The following is a 19,346-nucleotide window of genomic DNA, read 5'->3' as shown; positions in this document are numbered from 1 at the left end:
CAGGCGATGAAGAATACAAGTAGTTTGTTGGCCTTTATAATGTTAAGATTTTAGTCCAGGAACAGAGACCTCTTGCTGCAATTGTATAGGGCCATGGTGAGATCACATGTACAGCATTGTGTGGAAGGATATTCCAGCTATGGAGGGAGATCAATGAAGGTTTACCAGACTGATTCTTGGGATAATAGGACTGACATTTGAAGAGTTTCACTGAAATGTAGAAGAATGAGGGGGTGATATCATAGAAATCTACAAGACACTAACAGGAGTAGACAGGGTAAGTACAAAAGGATGACTGAGGCATCTAGAACCAGGCATCACGCTGTACGGAAACAGGATAGGACACTTAGGACTGAGATAAGGATAAATTTCTTCACCCGGAGAGTGGTGACCTTGTGGAATTCTCTGCCATAGATAGTGATTGGGACCAAAATATGTTTTCAAGCATAAGATAGACATAATTTTAGGACTAAAGGGATTGAAGGATATGATGCAAAAATGGGAACAGGGAACTATTAGCATAATCAGCCATGATCATGTTGAGTGATCTACTCCTGTACTATTTTCTATGGTTATGTTTCGAAAGAGAATCAATGTACTCAAGTGAGTGTCAATGTGTGTGGATCCTTGCACCAGTGAGAGTCAATCTGTATCTCAGTCAGGATCAATGTGTGGAACCCATACGTGTGTGTGTGTGTGTTCTTTACCCCAGTGAGAGTCACTGTTTATATATCCTGTTACCCAATGAGGGACAGGAGGTGTGTAACCTGCATGTCAATGAAATCCCATACACTACCGAGACTAGGTCTGGAATCTGTACCCTAATGACAGTAAGCGTGTGTGGAACCCATACACGAGTGAACATCAGAATGTGTGGAACCTGAATCTCAGTGGGATTCTGTACTTACAAAATCCGTATTCCAGTGAGAATCACTGTGTGTGTGGAATAGTAAGGTCAGTGATTTAAAGAGAATTAGAGGAAGGACAACTGAAAGTAAAATTGTTTGCAAGTTGATGTGGTTGCCTGACTTTCTCTATTTCTGCAGGTTTAGAAACTTTTATCCTTAAATTGGACTGAACTCCTTGGAAATAAAAATATACAACGAAAATTATGTTCCTTAGTAACAAGAGTTTGGATTGTGTTTGGTTTACAATCTTCAATTAATTAATCATTGATTCTGATGTACAATTTGGATTGTGGTGTGTCTGACTGAAAACCATTTTTTTTATATGACTTCTCTTTTTCATTTCTAGGGATAGGCAGTCTATCAATGTTCACCGCAAACCCACTCACACCTTGACTGCACTTCCTCATATCCTACTTCCTGAAAGAATTCCCTTCTATTCTCCCAGTTTCTATCCATCTTCGTCACATCTGCTGCGATGAGGCTGCAAGGGAGGTACACCAGAATGGTTCTGGGATGAGGGCTTTTAGTGACAGGGTTAGATTGAAGGAGCTGGGAGTATTTTCCATGAAGCAAAGAAGATTGAGGGAGATTTGATCAAGAGATGATGACAGCTTTAGATAAGGTAAAGGGAGAAGAGCTGTTCCGATTCACTCATGATTGAAGGACAGGGACTCGGGTAGGAATACTGGAAGAGGATGAAGCCATTGGCCCATTGAGCCTACGCCATCATTCAATAAAATCATGGCTAATCTGGTTGTACCTTCAACCCAACATATTTACCCAACCCCACCCATAATCCTTGACTCCATTGTCTATTAAAAATTACCTATTTCAAACTTGAGTAAATGCAATGAATGAATTTTCACTATCTTCTGGAGAAGAGAATTCCATAACCCCTCTTAGACAAGAAAGGTTTTCTCATGGCTGGTATGAAGCTTATTCATGAACTGTCCTGCTTAGTTTTAGCCCTCTCCCACAAGAGGAAACGTCCTCCAGATTTCCATCCTACCCCACTACCTCGGGATCTTGTGTGTTTCAATAAGATCATCACTCATTGTTCTAAATTCCAAAAGATACAAGGTCCAACTTGTTCAACCTTTCCCCGTGAGATAACCCTTCATCCTAGGAATGGGACATGCAAACCTTCTCAGAACTGATTTTAATGCAATTATGCTTTCTTTGAAATAAAACATCCAAACTCTCCACAGTGTGTTAGATGTCATCTCACAAATGCCCTCTATAGCTTTAGTAAAGGTCTCTTACTTCCTTATTCCACTCCACTTGCAATAAACAACAACATCCTGTTTGCCTTCCCACTCACTTGCTGCACCTACATACTAATACTTTGTAATTCATGTACCTCAGAGTTCTGCAACCTCTTTCCATTTAAATAATATGCTGCTTTTCTATTCTTCCTATCAAATTGAACAACCTCATGTTTTGCCACATTATACTCCATCCAATAAGTGTTTATCCACTCACTTAACCTGTCTGTATGCCTTTACAGCCTCTCTACCTCCTTTTGACAACTTCACTTCCAAACTATCCTTATGCTGATAGCAAATATACCTCTCATACATTCAAATGACGGATATGACTTGAAAGTAGTTGAGGGCCCAACACTGGTTCCTGTGGCACTCCCCTAGTTACGGCTTGCTAACCTGATGTGAGGCTCTGAGTAAGCATACAGGGGAATATGAGACAGTGTTTTTTCTACAGCATGTGGTAATGAGCTAGAACTTGTTGCCCACATGGGGAATGGGAACAAAGACAATCAATGGTTTCTAAAGGAAGTTGCAAGGGTACTTTAGGGAAATACAAGGAGAGCATAGAGAACTGGGGCTAACAGCACTGCTATACAGAAGGCCTGCAGGGATGCAGTGGGCTGAATGGCCTCCGTATATGTCATAACAACTGTCTGCCTCTATTGCTATCCAATCTCAGATCATCCCTTTTGTTTTTGCCTTGATTTTCAGAATCTCGTCCTTGTTTACAAATTCTTTCATAGCCTCACCCCTCCCAATCCCTGTAATCCCCAGCTCCACACTCTCGCTATCTCAGAGCTGCGTGAATTCTGGCCTCTTGAGAATCCTCAATTTTAATTGTTTCAGCATCAGCAGCTGTGGTCTTCAGCCGCATGAGTCCTGAAATCTGGAGTTCCCTTTCTCGCTTTCTGTCTTGCTGCCTTTAAGAAAGCTCCTTAAGACTATCTGTTTTGGTCACCTGCACAAATATTAACCTACCGTATCTCAGTGTCCAATTCTGATTCATAATGCTCTTGTACAGTACCTTGAAACAGTATTATATTAAGGGTACTTTGTAAATATCAATTCCTTTTGCCCTCTCCTCATTTCCCTGCCTCTGTACTTGCTTAGACTCTGTTACATTAATGATTTTTTTCCAATGCCGATGAAGATATTAGATCTGAAATGTCAACTCTGTATCTCTCTCCATAGACATTGGTTATTCCCACTTCATTGGCTTGTTTCTCAGGTTTCCAGTATCAACAGGATCCTACCTTTGTAGCCCTGGTAAATTGGGCAATTTAGGTTGCTGTATTCTGCGGGAGGTGCTGACGTTGCCTTTTTGGTCTCATTGCAGAATCGATCATTGGAACAATGAGAAGGAACGGATTGTTCTGATTTGTGAGAAGACCCTGCTCATCTGCAAGTATGATTTCATGGTTCTCACGTATCAGTACTGTCGACGGGTGCCACTCAATTACATCGACAGAATCTATTATGGAGAATTCTCTTTCCCTGAGCGATCCATCAGCAGGTACCAATTTTTCCCAGATCAGTGATCTTCTCTTTTTCAGATCTTTTCCGACTATCTCCACAGTAAATGTCACATAATGCTTTCATTTCCATTTCCAAACAACTGGGGTAAGATTTGAACTGTTGTCTCTGAACGATTAGTCGATGCTGCCGGACACTATTTCAAAAACATGACCATTCCCACCCCTATCACCCGACAGAGTGAGGGAGAGTAGTCTTCTTGTAAATACAAATTCTCGCCAAATCTCCTGCAAAATGAAAGAAGGATTTACTTTTATGTAGCTCCTTTCTCATCCTCAGGATATCACATAGCCAATAGAGAGCCTTTGAAGTGTTCGAGCTGTCATAATATAGGAATAGTAACAGCATTTATTTACAGCAAGCTACAACCAACATCACAAAGGAACAGATTGTTTTATTCCAAAGATATGAAAGGATAAAAATTAGTGAAGATAGTGTAGGGAATTTCTATGATCTTTCAATCCTGTTGTGGGAAGTCTTAAATCATCTGAGAGGGTCTTCGTTTAACGCCACACCAGATAGACAGCACGACTTAGTGTGACGGTCCCTCAGTCCTGACCCTCTGACAATGCAGCACTCCCTCGGTACAGATCCTTTGACAATGCAGCACTCTCTCAGTACTGACCCTCTGACAGTGAAATATTCCCTCAGTAATGACCCTCTGACAGTGCAGCACTCCCTCAGTACAGACAGTACTGTGCTATCTGATGCCATGCATGAGAGGAAAATACCATCCAGTCAAAAAAGTGCTAATACCAATTGGACTTGATATTTGTCCCTAGTTTGGAATACAATAAAGTTTATTTTGACTGCAATGTTACTATCAAGTTCAAAAATACTATGTCAGCAGAGGCTGTTTGCAGTAACTCCATGTCATTGAAACCTGTATCACTTGAGGGAAAAATACTTCCCATACTGTTCTGTGACTTTTCCACTGGGTCTTGGACCTTGGTTGTTCACTATAGGAACAGAAAGATTTGAAAAAATGCTAATCAAGCCTTTGCTACCTGAGAAGTTATTACATGCTAATTGTTTTCTGTCAATTCAGAAAATTTGATCAAAAATGTCTGTTTCTGAAGAGTTCTTGTTCTTTGCCCAGCCAGCTGGGGGTGCCATTGGCCAACTCTTAGAGCCTTGCTACTGTTTGATTTATGTCTTCAGTGTGGTCATGAGGCAATGCGTCAATGGATAAGTCAGCACAGGGACCACCTATTTAACACACAGTGAAGGATAGATGTCAGAAACATCTTGCACTGTGGAAGTGTAACCACAATTTGCAGCTTAGCCCTGGCCTCACACCCCACTCCTCCATCTTTTCCCTCCACCACTCCACTCAGACTTTTTTTCTCTCTCTCTCTCTGTCTGTCTGTCTGTCTGTCTGTCTCTCTGTCTGTCTGTCTGTCTCTCTCTCTCTCTGTCTCCCTCTCCCCCACCCCCACCCACTCCCCCATCTCTCTCTTTCCCACTGTCTTGCCATCATTGCAAACTGGTCCAGTCCATGTTGTATAATACCTTGAATGTGTGAAAGTTTTTAAATTGTTTTTATGGTTCTTCATGAGCAAACCCTGCTCTCTCTGTCGAACTCCAGTGTTAGTGTTTCTAGTTTTGTCTAAGTGCCAATTTTTAATTTGGTTCAGTGGACATTGTTAGAAAACCACTCCAGGTGTCCTGTTGTATTTCTTCACCTCCCATGCCCTCAGTCTGTCGAACTCCAGTCCAGTGTAGCGTATCTGACCCACCCACACTTACATCAGCAACTGATGATGAATTCCTAACAGTGACACTTTCCTAAAAATCCTCTGAATAGATTCAGTCAGGCATACTCAATACAAACCTTGTTTTTCTTTTGGCAAGAGAAACAGGGAAGCAGGAAGGTGAAGAGAGAGAATGCAAGCATTTGTACTCCTTCAGATTCCCACACTGTCTCCAATTCAATCCAGGTACTTAAACAACACCCCCATCTTCTAACTCTCATCCTGTAATCCATGCTCCAATCCTAGTCCCATCTCCACCTTCTAACTTCTACCCTCATTCTCCCCTCCCACCAATGATTTTCCACCCCTCCCTCCAAATCCGATCACTCCACAAATATTTCATGCCATTTAATGTATATTGATCAAATTATGGGACCAAACCCATTGGGTATTAAGCAACAAGGAGACGTTGTAATGTTACTGGCCACAGGCTGGTGTTTATTCTCCGTAATACATGGGCCAGAATAAATACCATGATTGACAGTTGTAGAAGTTAATTGGATTTGGAATCCACTTGGTTCAATTGTATTGTCTGCAGTTTTTGCAGGAGATCCCAATCAGTCTGAATCCGACTGTACATTCAGATAAAAGGGGCACCTGCACCTGGCTGTCTGGAATCGATGCAGTTGGAATTTCAGCTCAGTGAAGGCTGGGCTTGTGCAAGAGAGTCCTCAATGTGAATGCTGGCCCAGGAGGATGGGGATGGATCCTGGGTCTCACCCTGAATAATGTAGTTCCTGGTATTGACAGCCACCTTCTCATCCCTAATCATCCCAATCACCCAGAGTCCGGACATTGCAGGGGTCACTGAGTCATGGAATTGTTACAATGCTAAAGGAGGCAGTTCAAGCCACCATATCAACTGCAGCTCTCCATATGAAAATCATGTGTCATTCTTGCACTATTCCATGCCCTTGTACATTGTTCCTATTTAAATAATCATTCAATGTTCTCATGAATGCCGCAATTGAACCCACCTCCACCACATGTCCAGGCATTGCTTTTCATAGCTTTACTTGGTATGTGAAACATTTTCTTTCTCACAATACTCTTGTTCCCTGTGCCCATCACTTTAAAATTATGCCGTCTGTTTCTTGTTCCTTTTATGAGTAGGAACACCTTCTCCATATCTACTCTGTCCAGCCAGCTCATGGTTTTGAAAATTTTGCTGAAATTTCCTCTCCGTCATCTTCTCTCCAAGGTGAACAGTCTCAACTTCCTCAATCTATCCTCATAGCTGAAGTTTCTCATTCCTGCAACCATCCTTTTAAATCACTTCAGCACTTATCCAATACATTCACATCTCTCCTATAATGTAACGCCCACAATTGAACTGCAGTTGAGGTCTTCAGTATCAGTTCCTTGCTTTTGTACTCAATCCCATTACCATAGAACCTCGATTATCTGAACGAGATGGGTGGAGAGTATTTTGTTCGGATAACTGATCATTCGGATAATCGATCTGATCATAAACAAGTGATAATTTATGAATGTCGGTTATCCGAATTTTCTCGGTTATCTGGCAAGGCACGCCATACTGCCATTTAACTGATAACTGATCTATTGTAAAGTAAACAAGCAGTAATTTGAGTGCCAGTTATCGAACATTTCTTAGTCATGCAGAGATGCCCAATGCCATTTTCAGGGACACTGAGATCTTGTTCAGATAACCCAAAATTTGGATAATTGATGTTCGGATAATCGAGGTGATACTGTATTATTAAAGCTGAGAACATCTTATGTTTTACAAGCTGCTTTTTCTACCTTTCCTGCTATTTTCAGTGACCTGCGTACATATACACTCAAGTCCTTCTTGCTCATGTACTCTCTCTAGTATTGCACCATCATCTTCATTGTTTTTCAACATTTTTCCAATCAAAGTGCATCACCTCACATTTCTCTGTATTAAACCACCATTTATCCACCCACTCCACCAACTGTTCAATGTCATTTTAGAATACCACACTACTGTCCTCAGTATTTACTATTCTTCCAAGTTTCATGACATCTGCAAACTTGGAAATTGTCCCCTGCATAGCAAGATTCAAACCATTATTATATATCAGGAAAAGGAATGATGACAATACTCACCCTTGGGGAGCTCCACTACAAATTTTCTTTCAGCCCAACAAATATCCATTGACCATTACTCTCTGTTACCTATCACTCTGTATCCATATTGCTATTGTCCATTTTACGCCATGACCTATAACCTTCCCCATAAGTCTCATGTGTGGCATTATATCAAGTGCCTTCCGGAAACCTATGTGTATTACATCAATAGTGTTTCCCTTGTTAGGTTCTTTTCCCGAAGTTGCACATACAAGATGCAATTCGCGCACACCACCTTCTACAAACAGTTAAAGTTTATTAAAGCCTATACAAGCTAGGTTACCCCTTTGACCCTCTTCAAAGCTGTGCAAAGTCAAGTAAAGGAGGCCCCGAACAAAGAAAACACATCCCCTTTATACAGGGCAGTTGGTAATGCTCACAGATACTCTGACCACTCCTTCCCACGTGCCCACTCCCCCATAACTGCATGTTACCACAGGTACAATGGTAGATGACATCATCCTCAAATTATGTAAATGCCCCAATCCTGGGGAATCATTATGCAAGCAATTTCCTGACTCAGTGATTCCCCAAGACAATTTAGGTGTGATATGTCCTAGTTTCGGGGGATGGCTATGATAGCATTTCTGAATGGAAGCGGTTAAATGATAGTTTAATTTGATAATAGTAAGGGAGTAGTAGCAAATGACTGTCTAAATGGAGTGGGAGCCGTCCGCTTTACTGCATGAATGTTGTCCCCACCCACCACCAGAATGTTCGGTCAGTGCAGTTTAACTCTTTAATAATACATTAATGTCGAAAGAGATAGTCCAATTCAATCTTTCAACATTACATTCCATCCTTTTATCATTCTATGATAACTACCTCAATTACACTACCAGTTTTCAGTGGAATTTTCCTGCCAGTACTTAATGCTGCTTCTTCTCCCGGATTCTTGCTAAATGTAACAAAGCCAACTGGCTGTTGTGATGTTAGCTTGATCAGTGAGCCTTCATGTCCCTTAAATGATTGAAAGACAAGGTAAAACTCATGTGGTTTAATGTCACAGGAAGGCCACTGACAAAATGCGTACAGAATCTCCTCTTCACCGTTGTTCGCTTCTTCACTTTGCATGCTCATGACTGGGGAGCTAATTGAATCCGTTGGATCAGGTTGTGGAAGGGTGGGAGGTGGTCTGAAGGTGTGCTTTGCCTGTGAATGGAGAAACTCAAGAGACGATATTAGCTGTTGGAAGTATCTTTGCATTTCCTCTCTCATTTTTTCCTTGCCAAGGTGATTATCAGTATGAAGACAGTTTCACATTTAGCTACACAAAATTGTGTCTGCCTATTTCAACATTCTCAGTCATCTTGATGTCTGTTACTCTGTTCACAGTTTATGACATTATCAAGTTTTATACAATCCATAAACTTCTAAATTGTACTGCCTAAACAATTCAGTCAATTATAAACAACAATCAATGGTCCTGAAATCAAACCCTCAGGGGACCGCATTCAGGTTATTCAAAAATTATTTTCCTTAAACAAATTAATACTTGGCTAATGTGAAAGCTGTCAGGAAAAGTATTTCAAAAATCTGGAACAACAAGAAAACAGTGTTTCCTGTATTGTAGCCAGTTATAGGCAGTTTCAGTTCAGATTTAAATTTCAAATATGCATGGGAATCAAATGCAGAATATATTAAAGTATGTTCTCCAAATGAAACTTCCCAAATAAAACAGTCGGAATTCCAGTGGCAACTTTGGTAGAGATCAGCATTCTTTGAATGTGCAACGTGAAGAGGACCAATGAAATCTTAACAATAATTGAAAGAACTGAAACAGCTCAGCCTTAAGTTCTAATATTCTCTAAAATCTTGAAATTCTCCAACCAAGGGAACAGCCTCCCTCCATCTAATGTTTCAATCAGATTCCTTCTTATTCTTCTCAACTCAAGTGAATACAGACTAGAAATGCCAGAGAGATGGAGTTGATTATCAGTTCAGACATCATCTCATTGAATGGTGGGGAAGACTTGATGTGTTGAAATGGCGTACTTCTGCTCCAGTGTCTTACAGTCTTATCATATCAGTTCTAATTCTTCTGCCATTTCTTTGATCCCCATTATAAATTTTCTTGTTTCTAACCATAAGACACCTACATTTGTATCTACTAATATTTTTCTCTTCACATTTTTATAGAAACTTCTTTAGTCAGTTGCCTGCAATTTTACTCAAATACTCTATTTTCCCATCTCAATCAAAGTCTTTGTCACTGCTTGCTGAATTTTTAAATGCTCCCAATCCTGAGGCTTGCAATTTTTTTCTGGCAATTTTCTATGTTTCTTCTTTGGATTGAATACTACCCCAAATTTATTTTGTGAGCCATATTTGAGCCAATTACTTGGTTTATTATTGTGCAGGAGTTAATCATTGTTGTAATTGATGCATACAGTCTATAAATATTAGCATTGCCTATACATTATCAACCGTTTCAGTAAGGTTCTCCAATTCATTTTGCCAATTTGTATCTCATACCCTCATTGCTCCCTTTATTTAGATTTAGGATCTTCATTTTAATTTGACTACTTCACTGTTAATGAAGAATTTTATCATATGACTGTTGTTTCCTAAGGAACCCTGCATAACAAGATTGCTAATTAATCCTTTCAAATTGTACAATACCCAGACTAGAATATCATTACTCTGTTGGTTCCTCAATATATTAGTCTAAAAACCATCATGTACGCACTCCAGGAAATCTTTCTCCACAATATCATTGCTATGTAAATTGATATTTAAATTAAATTAACCTTTGATTACAGTTGCATCCTTTTTACATGCATCTCTAATTTCTTCAAATTCTTAATTTCCTTACGTCTTCATTTCTGTTTGGGGGTTGTAGAAAATCCCACATAATGTTTTCTGCTCCTTATCGTTTCTAATCACCACTCATACAAGTTTCACATCATGATTTTCTGAGCCAATATCCCTTCTCAGGATTGCATTAATGTCAGCTTTTCCAAACAACGCTGCTCCAACTTATTTCCCTTTTTACATGTCCTCTGTAAATAATGAATACCCATGGGTGTTCAGTTCTCATCCTTGGTCATCCTGCAACCAAGAATGTAAGTACAACTAACTCATAACTATTTATATCTATTGCACTACTAATTCATCTACACTATTGCAAATGCTCTAAGCATTAAGATGCAATGTCTTTAGATTTATCTTTGTACCCCTATTAGTCACTTTAGCTTTATTTTGCATTCCAGCCCCATTTATTTTTCTTCCATGCATTTTTTCTGCCTTATAATTTTGCTTCTTGCTTTTCTGTTTTCTGAGTTTTATCCCTGTTTCTCCCTCCTCTGACCCTCTTATCTGTTTCCCATTCCCCCGCCATTCTAGTTTAAACCCTCCCTGACAGCACTAACTAAGCCCCCCTTAACCTGAAGGCATTAGCCCTAGTCCTGCCCAGATGCAACTTGTCCTGCTCATGATAGTCCCACGTTCCCTAGAATCAGTCCCAATGTCTCAGGAATTAGAATCTCTTTTTTTTTACACCATTTCTTCAGCCAAGTGTTCATTTGCTGTATGATATAATTTTTACACTCACTAGTATGAGGCACTGGTATTAATCCTGAGATTACTACTTCCTTTTCAACATGCATCCTAACTCCATATATTCTGTTTGTAGGATCTCATCCTCCTTTTAAAACCTATGTGGCTGGTACTAATGTGTACGATGACCACTAGCTGTTAGCCTCCCTTATCAGAATGCTCTGCCACCACTTTGACTCCTCTTTGATCCATGCACCAGGGAAGCAACCTACCATCCTGAAGTTAAAAATCACACAACACCAGGATGTGATTCTTAACTGTGTACACCCTAGTCCAACACCGGCATCTACATATCATGACTACCATCCTGAAGTCATCTGTGGCCACAGAACTGCCTGTGTATTCCACTTACTATTGAATCCCCTTTCACTATAGCGCCTGCTGGTCCTCCTCCTCCCCTCTTGTGTAGCAGTGCCACCCGTGGTACACTTGGACTCACTCTCATTGCTATCCCCTGAGAAATTGTTTCTTAACTGTTGCCAGGGGCACAGTCAAAAGGTCCTGCTGCACTCTCTGCCTTGCACTACACTGCTTGGTTGTCCCCCATTCCCTGTCTGATTTGATTTGATTTATTTTTGTCTCATGTACCTAGATACAATGAAAAGTTTTGTTTTTCATGCAGTACAAGCAGATCATACCATACAAAGTGCATTAGGGGAATAGAGCAGACCGAAGACTACAATGTTACGGCTGCAGAAAAGGTGCACAGAGAGCGAGATCAATGTTAGATTTAAAATTTGATTGGTCCATTCAGAATTCTAATAACTGCGGGGAAGAAGCTGTTCTTGAATCTGTTGATATGTGTGTTTAGGCTTTTGTATCTTCTGCCTGACCTAAGAGGTTGGAAGAGAGTATAACCTGGGTGGGAGAGGTCAATGATTGTGTTGATTGCTTTATTGAAGCAGCAGGAAGTATAGATGGAGTCAGTGGATGGAAGGTTGGCTTGTGTGATTTACTGGGCTGTGTTCTCTGTCGTTTCTTACACTTACGGATAGAGCAGTTGCCATACCAAGCTGTGATGCAGCTGAATGAATGCTTTCCGTAGTGTATCTATAAAATCGGTAAGGTTCTTTACAGACATGCCGAATTTCCTTCGTCTCCTGAGGAAATAGAGTAATTGTTGTGCTTTCTTGACCGTAGCATCAACGTGAGTGGGCCAGGACAGATTGTTGGTGATCATCACTCCCAGGAACTTGACCGTCTTGAGACCATCTCCACCTCTGCACCTTTGGTGTAGATGGGGCCTTCCCTCCATCTTGCTTCCTGAAGTTAATGACCAGCTCTTTTGTTTATCTGGTATTGAGGGAGAGATTTTATCTTTATACCATGCCATCAAGCACTCTATTTCTTTCCTATATTCTGTCTCATCATTGTTTGAGATCTGGCCTACAATGGAGTTGTCATCAGCAATGGAGTTAGGATGACATTTGGCCACACAGTCATGAATATATAGGAGTTAGTGGGGACTGCAGATGCTGGAAAGTCACAGTCGATAAAGAGTGGAAATGTAAAAAGCACTGCAGGTCGAGCAGCATCAGAGCAGGGGAGTCAATGCATAAGGAGTTTAGTAAGAGCCTGACTCTGCCTGTTCAGTCTCTACCTATGATATGGCCATCTCACTGTACATGGCAATCTCAGCATCGCAGATGCTCCATAGTAACAGCATTCACTGCTCCAGCTCTGAAATATGGTTAGCCAATAGCTACAGCCAGACACACCTCCTCCATACATGGTCACCAGGCAAACTGGAAACGTCCATGGCTTCCCAATCACACAGGAGGGTGTGGGCTCTGCTGCCATCACTTAACCAGTTTAGGCTGTTAGTTACACTCTGCTATGCAGAGTCCTTATTTTAAGTCTCCAAAGACCTTAATTTAAGTCTTATCTTTACTTCCTTTCATTACTTTCATTAGTTTACTAGATTGGCCTAACTTACTCAGTTAAATCCAAGTATAGCAACTTGGCTATAAGTATATGCTTTTCTAATTTCCATCGATTTGTAGACAGTTCCTAACAGCAGTTTGTTACCAACCAATAAATTTATGGTTTGCTATTTGTCAAAATGCCTTGTTTTTCCACTCAGTTTGAAACTCAGTGGTAGCTGCTCCCTTCCTCCCACTACCTCTCTGACTCCCATGTTACCAGGACTCCAGTCTGCCTCGAGGAGCAGCCTCCAAGCAAATCCTTTCAGTCAAGATTGGACCGGATCCCCTGCAGTCTCCCTGTGATGTTGGTTTGAAATGATGTTGTGAGAGGCTGATTGAAGACTGGACTAAACTGGAGAACAGGAATGGAGCTGTCTCATTGAAGGAAGATGCTGTAGACTGCATCACTGCTGATGCCTGAACCATGAGCTCAATCCATGTAAATAAGGAGTGGAAATGTTAATAGGAAAATTTAAGTTGGAAGAGGCTTGAGACGAGTTTGAACAAGTTGTGAGCACCAGGTGTTTGCAGCATTCATTCAGTGTTTCACCGATATTATCTGGCTGGCTCCAGACACCAAACAATTCCTGACACCTTCAGCTGCCTTCAAAAGAAATGGGAAGGAAACTCTTCCTGAGAAGCAAAAAAAATCACTTCATAAGTGAAATACTAAATCTTTCAGAACTTATACCAGCTTTGAGTTTTCCTTAGTGACAACAGGAGGACATATGTTAACATAAGACCAAACAGTCTCATACACACACAGACACATACATATACAGAGACACAGATACAGTGACACACAAACACTGACAGACAGTCTCTCACACGCACACATACAGGCATAGACAATCACACATAATCATAGACACAGGTGCACATGGAAAAATATAATCACACAGAGACTGGCACAAAGTCACTCAGAAACGCTCACACACACATATCCTTGCCAGTTCATGATATCTCTAGCCAGTGAACAGCCAATTTGCTTCACTTCCCATGATGTCATCAAACAGTTGGAAGCATTGGATACTGCAAAAGCTGTGGGCCCTGATAGCATTATAGAAAGAATTTTGAAGGGGCAGCACAGTGGCTCAGTGGTTAGCACTGCTGCCTCGCAGTGCCAGGGACCCAGATTCGATTCCTACCTCGGGTGACTGTGTAGAGTTTGCATATTCTCCCCCTGTCTGCAAGGGTTTCCTCCAGGTGCTCTGGTTTCCTCCCACAATCCAAAGATGTGATGGTCAGGTGAATTGGCCATGATAAATTGCCCATAGTGTTAGGTGCATTAGTCATGGGAAAACATGGGGTGGGTTGCTCTTCAGAGAATCAGTGTGGACTTGTTGGACCAAAGGACCTGTTTCCATACTGTAGGGCATCTAATCTAATACTTGTGCTCCAGGACTGGCCGGTCCCTTAGTCAAGCTATTCCAGTACAGTGCTAACACTGACATCCATCCACCAACACAAAAAATTGTCCAGTTATTTTGGGTGCACAAAAAGTAGAACAAATCCAACCCAGTCAAGTACCACCCCATCAGTCTAAATCAATAATCAGTAAAGTGATGGAAGTTAATACCGACCAGTGCTATCAAGCAGCACCTGCTAAGCAATAACCTGCTCATTAATGTTCAGTTTTGGATCCACCAAATGCAATCAGTTCCTGACCTCATTACAACCTTGGTCCAAGCATAGACAGAGGAGGTGAATTCCGGACATGAGGTGACAGTAACTGCTCTTGACATCAAAGTCACATTTGACCGAAAGTGACATCAAGGAGCTCTTGGAAAACTGGGAATTTTTGGGAATCTGGGGAAAACTTTTCACAGATTGGGGTCATACCTGTCACAAATAAAGATGGCTGTAGTTGTTGGAGATCAATTATCTCAGCTGAAGGACCTCTCTGCGGGAATTCCTCAGGGTAGTGTCCTAGGCCCAACCATCTTCAACTTCTTCATTAATGGCCTTTCCTTCTTCGTAAGGTCAGAAGTGGAGATGTTTGTTGATGATTGCATAATGTTCAGCACCATTTGCCCCTCCTCCGATATTGAAGCAGTCCATGTTCAAATGCATCAAGATCTGGACAATATCCAGTTTAGGCTAACATTAACACCACACAAATATCACACAATGACCATCCCCAACAAGGGAAAATCTAACCATTGCTCCTTTATGTTCAATGTCATTACTGTCATTGAACACCTCACTATTAATATTCTGGGGGTCACTCCATTGACCAGAAACTGATTTGGATTAAGCACATAAATGCTTTAATTCTAAGTACAGGGTCAGAGTTTATGAATTCCATTGTGAATAACTCACCTGCTGACTCCTCAAAGCCTGTCCATCATCTACAAGGCACAAATCAGGCGGGTGAGGAATACTCTCACTTGTTTGGATGAGTGCAGCTCTAACAACGTTAAAGAAGCTTGAAGTCAAACAGGATAAAGCAGCCTGCTTGATTGGCTCCCTCTTAAACACCTTCAACATTCAATCCCTCTACCACTGATACACAGCAGCAACAGTGTGTCCCATCCTAACGTGAATCCCAGAAATGTATTAATGCTCCTTAGATAACACCTTCCAAATCCATGACAAGCACTATCTAAAAGGGCAACAGCAATGAATATATGGAACACTGCCATCTGCAAGTACCCTTCCAATCCTTACCATCCTGAATTGGAAATATAAGACCATAGAGGCAGAAATTAGGCCATTCAGCCCATTGAGTTTGCTCTGCCATTCAATTATGGCTGATAGGTTTTTCGATCCCATTTTCCCACTTTCATCCCTTAACCTTTGATCCCCTTGGCAATCAAGAACTTGTCCATCTCTGTTTTAAATATACTCAATGACCCGGCCTCCACAGCCTTTTGTGGCAATGAATTCCATACATTCACCACTCTCTGGCGAAAGAAATTTCTCCTTATCTCCCTTCTGGGCGGCACGGTGGCTCAGTGATTAGCACTGCTGCCTCACAGCGCCAGAGACCCGAGTTCAATTCCTGCCTCAGACAACTGTCTGTGTGGAGTTTGCACATTCTCCCCATGTCTGCATGGCTTTCCTCCGGGTGCTCTGGTTTCCTCCCACAGTCCAAAAATGTGCAGGTTAGGTGAATTGGTCATGCTAAATTGCCCATAGTGTTACGTGAAGGGGTAAATGTAGGGGAATGGGTCTGGGTGGGTTGCTCTTCGGAGGGTCGGTGTGGACTTGTTGGGCCGAAGGGCCTGTTTCCACACTGTAAGTAATCTAATCTAATCTCTAATCTAAAAGGTCTTCCCTTTACTCGAAGGTTGTGCCCTCATCTCTGGGGGTTACCATTGACCAGAAACAAAGTACATAAATGCTGTGACTGCAATAGCAGGTCAGAGATTACGAATTATGTTCATTAATGGTAAATGTATCACTGTTCTTTCAGTGTTGTGTTAAAATCATGGAATTGCCTCCCTAACAGCATTGCAGTCACCTACACCTCATGGACTGTAGTGATTCAAGAAGGTAATTCAGTATCACCTTTTCCAGATATTTGGAGATGGGTGGTAAATGCTGGCCTGGTCAGTGATACCCACATACCATAAACGAATTAAAAAGTCCAATGTGGAGAAGTGTGAGGTGATATGTTTTAGTAGAAAGACTATGAAGAGGCAATGTAAAATTTTACCTTTACATAAAATAAAGTGTACTTTTTAAAATGGGTGCAGGAGCAGAGGGATCTGGATATATATATAGACAAGCCGCTAAAGTTGGTCGGACAAGTATAGTGAGCAGTTAAGAAAGCATACAGTATCCTGTGCTTTATTGTTAGAGAATACAACTGCAAGAAGGTCATGTTGAACTTGTATACAACACAAGCGCAGCAGGAGTTTGTGTGTAAGTCTGGATGCCATACTATAAAAAGAGTGTGAACACAGTGGGGAGAGTACAGAGGAGATTTACAGAAAAGATTGCAGAAGAGAGGTTCCAGGGATGTGAAACTTCAGCTAAGTGGATAGATTGAAGAGATTAGGTCTGATATCTTGGGATGGAGAAGGCTGAGAGGAGTTTAGAAAGAGGATTTTAAATCATGAATCAGGAAGGATCTGACCAAAGTAAACAGGGAGAAACTATCCCCACTCATAAAGGGTCAAGACTGAGAGCATACAGATAAAAGGTAAATTGCACAAGGAACAAATATGAGATGAATCTGCTTTACTCAGTAGGTAGTGAGATACTGGAAGTGCAGAGGAGGCAGGCTCAATTGAATCATTTAAGAGGACATTGGATTGTTATTTAAATGAAAGTAAAGTGCAAGTATATGGGGAAAAGGCAGGGAATTGGCACAAAGTTATAATGCTCATTTAATGAGCCATGCAGACGGAATGGGCTAAGTGGTCTCATGTGTTAAAGAGATTTTGTAATGAGAACAAATTGAATAAGATAGACCTCTACTTGATGGATTTCAAAGAATGAGAGGACACCATTCATCAGGAATGAGGCTGGGAGCCGAGGGTGGTGAGGTAAATGGGAGGGGGAGGGGGTGGGGCTGGGGGGGAAGGGCTATCGCACTCTTGCACCTATTGCACTCTCAGCTACCTTTCCCCCATCCCCAACCCCCTCCCATTTATCTCTCCACGCCCTCAGCCCACAGCCTCATTCCTGATGAAGGGCATTTTCCTGAAACATTGATTCTCCTGCTCCTTGGATGCTGTCTGACCTTAATTAGCATTAGAATCCCTATAGTGTGGAAAGAGGCCCTTCAGCCCAACAAGCCCATGGCACCCCTCCCAAGAGTATCCCACCCAGACCTATTACCCTATATTACCCTTACTAATACACCAAACCCACACATCCCTGAACACTATGGGCAATTTAGCTTGGCCAGTTCACCTAACCTGCACATCTTTGGACCATGGGAGGAAACCAGAGCACCCGGAGGAAACCCACGCGGACACGGGGAGATTGTGTAAACTCCACACAGACAGTCACCCGAGGTCGGAATTGAACCCAGGTCCCTGGCGCTGTGAGGCAGCAGTGCTAACCACTGAGCCACCGTGCCGCCCCCAAGCCACCGTGCCACCCCTTGCTGTGCTTTTCCAACACCACACTCCCAACTCTAACTTATATAATGTACAAGGTTCTGGAAAATCACAATCACTGAATTTAGGATCTCTGCAGCTAACTCTTCTATAAGCCTAGGTTATCATGTTCTAAAGTTTAGTCTGCTTTTATCCCCATTAATTTCTCCAGTTTGTTTTCTTTAATAATATTAATTACTTAATGTTTCACACACACATTTGACACCCCTCCCCCACTCCAACCTCTCACCCTCACAATGTGCAGCCCTCCACTCCCTCTGCTCCAATCCCAACCTTACCATCAAACCAGCGGATAAAGGGGATGCAGTGGTAGTTTAGCACACTGACCTCTTCACCGCTGAAGCCAGACGCCAACTCGAAGACACCTCCTCCTACCGCCCCCTCGATCATGACCCCACCCCCCATCACCAAACCATCATCTCCCAGACCATTCAGAACCTCATCGCCTCAGGAGATCTCCCACCCACAGCTTCCATCCTCGTAGTCCAGGAACCCCACACCGACCAATTCTACCTCCTTCCCAAGATCCACAAGCCTGACCACCCTGGCCAACCCATTGTTTCAGCCTGCTCCTGCCCCACTCATCTACACCTACCTTGACACTGTCCTATCCCCCTTAGTCCAGGAACTCCCCACATACATTCGAGACACCACCATGTCCTCCACCTCCTCCAAGACTTCCATTTCCCCGGCCCCCAAGGCCTCATCTTCACCATGGACATCCAATCCCTCTACACCTCCATCCGCCAAGACCAAGGCCTCCAAGCCCTCGGTTTCTTCCTCTCCCGACATCCCTAACAGTATCCTTCCACTGACACTCTCATTCGTTTGGCTGAACTGGTCCTCACCCTCAACAATTTCTCCTTCAAATCCTCTCACTTCCTCCAGACCAAAGGGGTAGCCATGGGCACCCGTATGGGCCCCAGCTATGCCTGTCTCTTTGTCGACTATGTAGAACAGTCCATCTTCCAGCACCACTCCCCAGCTCTTCCTCCGCTACATTGATGACTGCATCGGCGCCACCTCATGCTCCCGCGAGGAGGTTGAGCAGTTCATCAACTTCACCAACACATTTCACCTTGACCTTAAATTCACCTGGACCATTTCTGACACTTCCCTCCCTTTCTTGGCCCACTCCATCTCCATTAATGAAGACCGGCTTAACACTGACATTTTTTACAAAATCAACTCCCACAGCTACCTGGATTACACCTCT

The 19,346-nt window shown here is 42.2% G+C and overlaps 1 protein-coding gene across 1 annotated transcript in view; it reads left to right on the top strand.

The window, feature by feature from the left end:
• Window positions 1–19,346, top strand: part of tprg1 (tumor protein p63 regulated 1) — a 72,397-nt gene that overhangs the window by 13,152 nt on the left and 39,899 nt on the right. Inside the window, exon 3 of the mRNA XM_043702547.2 lies at window positions 3,510–3,686. Coding sequence (XP_043558482.1) covers window positions 3,510–3,686 — 177 coding nt within the window. The remainder of the gene's footprint in view (window positions 1–3,509; window positions 3,687–19,346) is intronic.

The sequence above is a fragment of the Chiloscyllium plagiosum genome, unplaced genomic scaffold (genome assembly GCF_037043375.1).
Source record: "Chiloscyllium plagiosum isolate Xiang-an unplaced genomic scaffold, Cpla_swu_hap1 HiC_scaffold_13, whole genome shotgun sequence".
Classification (NCBI taxonomy): domain Eukaryota; kingdom Metazoa; phylum Chordata; class Chondrichthyes; order Orectolobiformes; family Hemiscylliidae; genus Chiloscyllium; species Chiloscyllium plagiosum.
The sequence above is the reverse complement of the archived record's forward strand: the minus strand, read 5'-3'. Positions and strand labels throughout refer to the sequence as shown.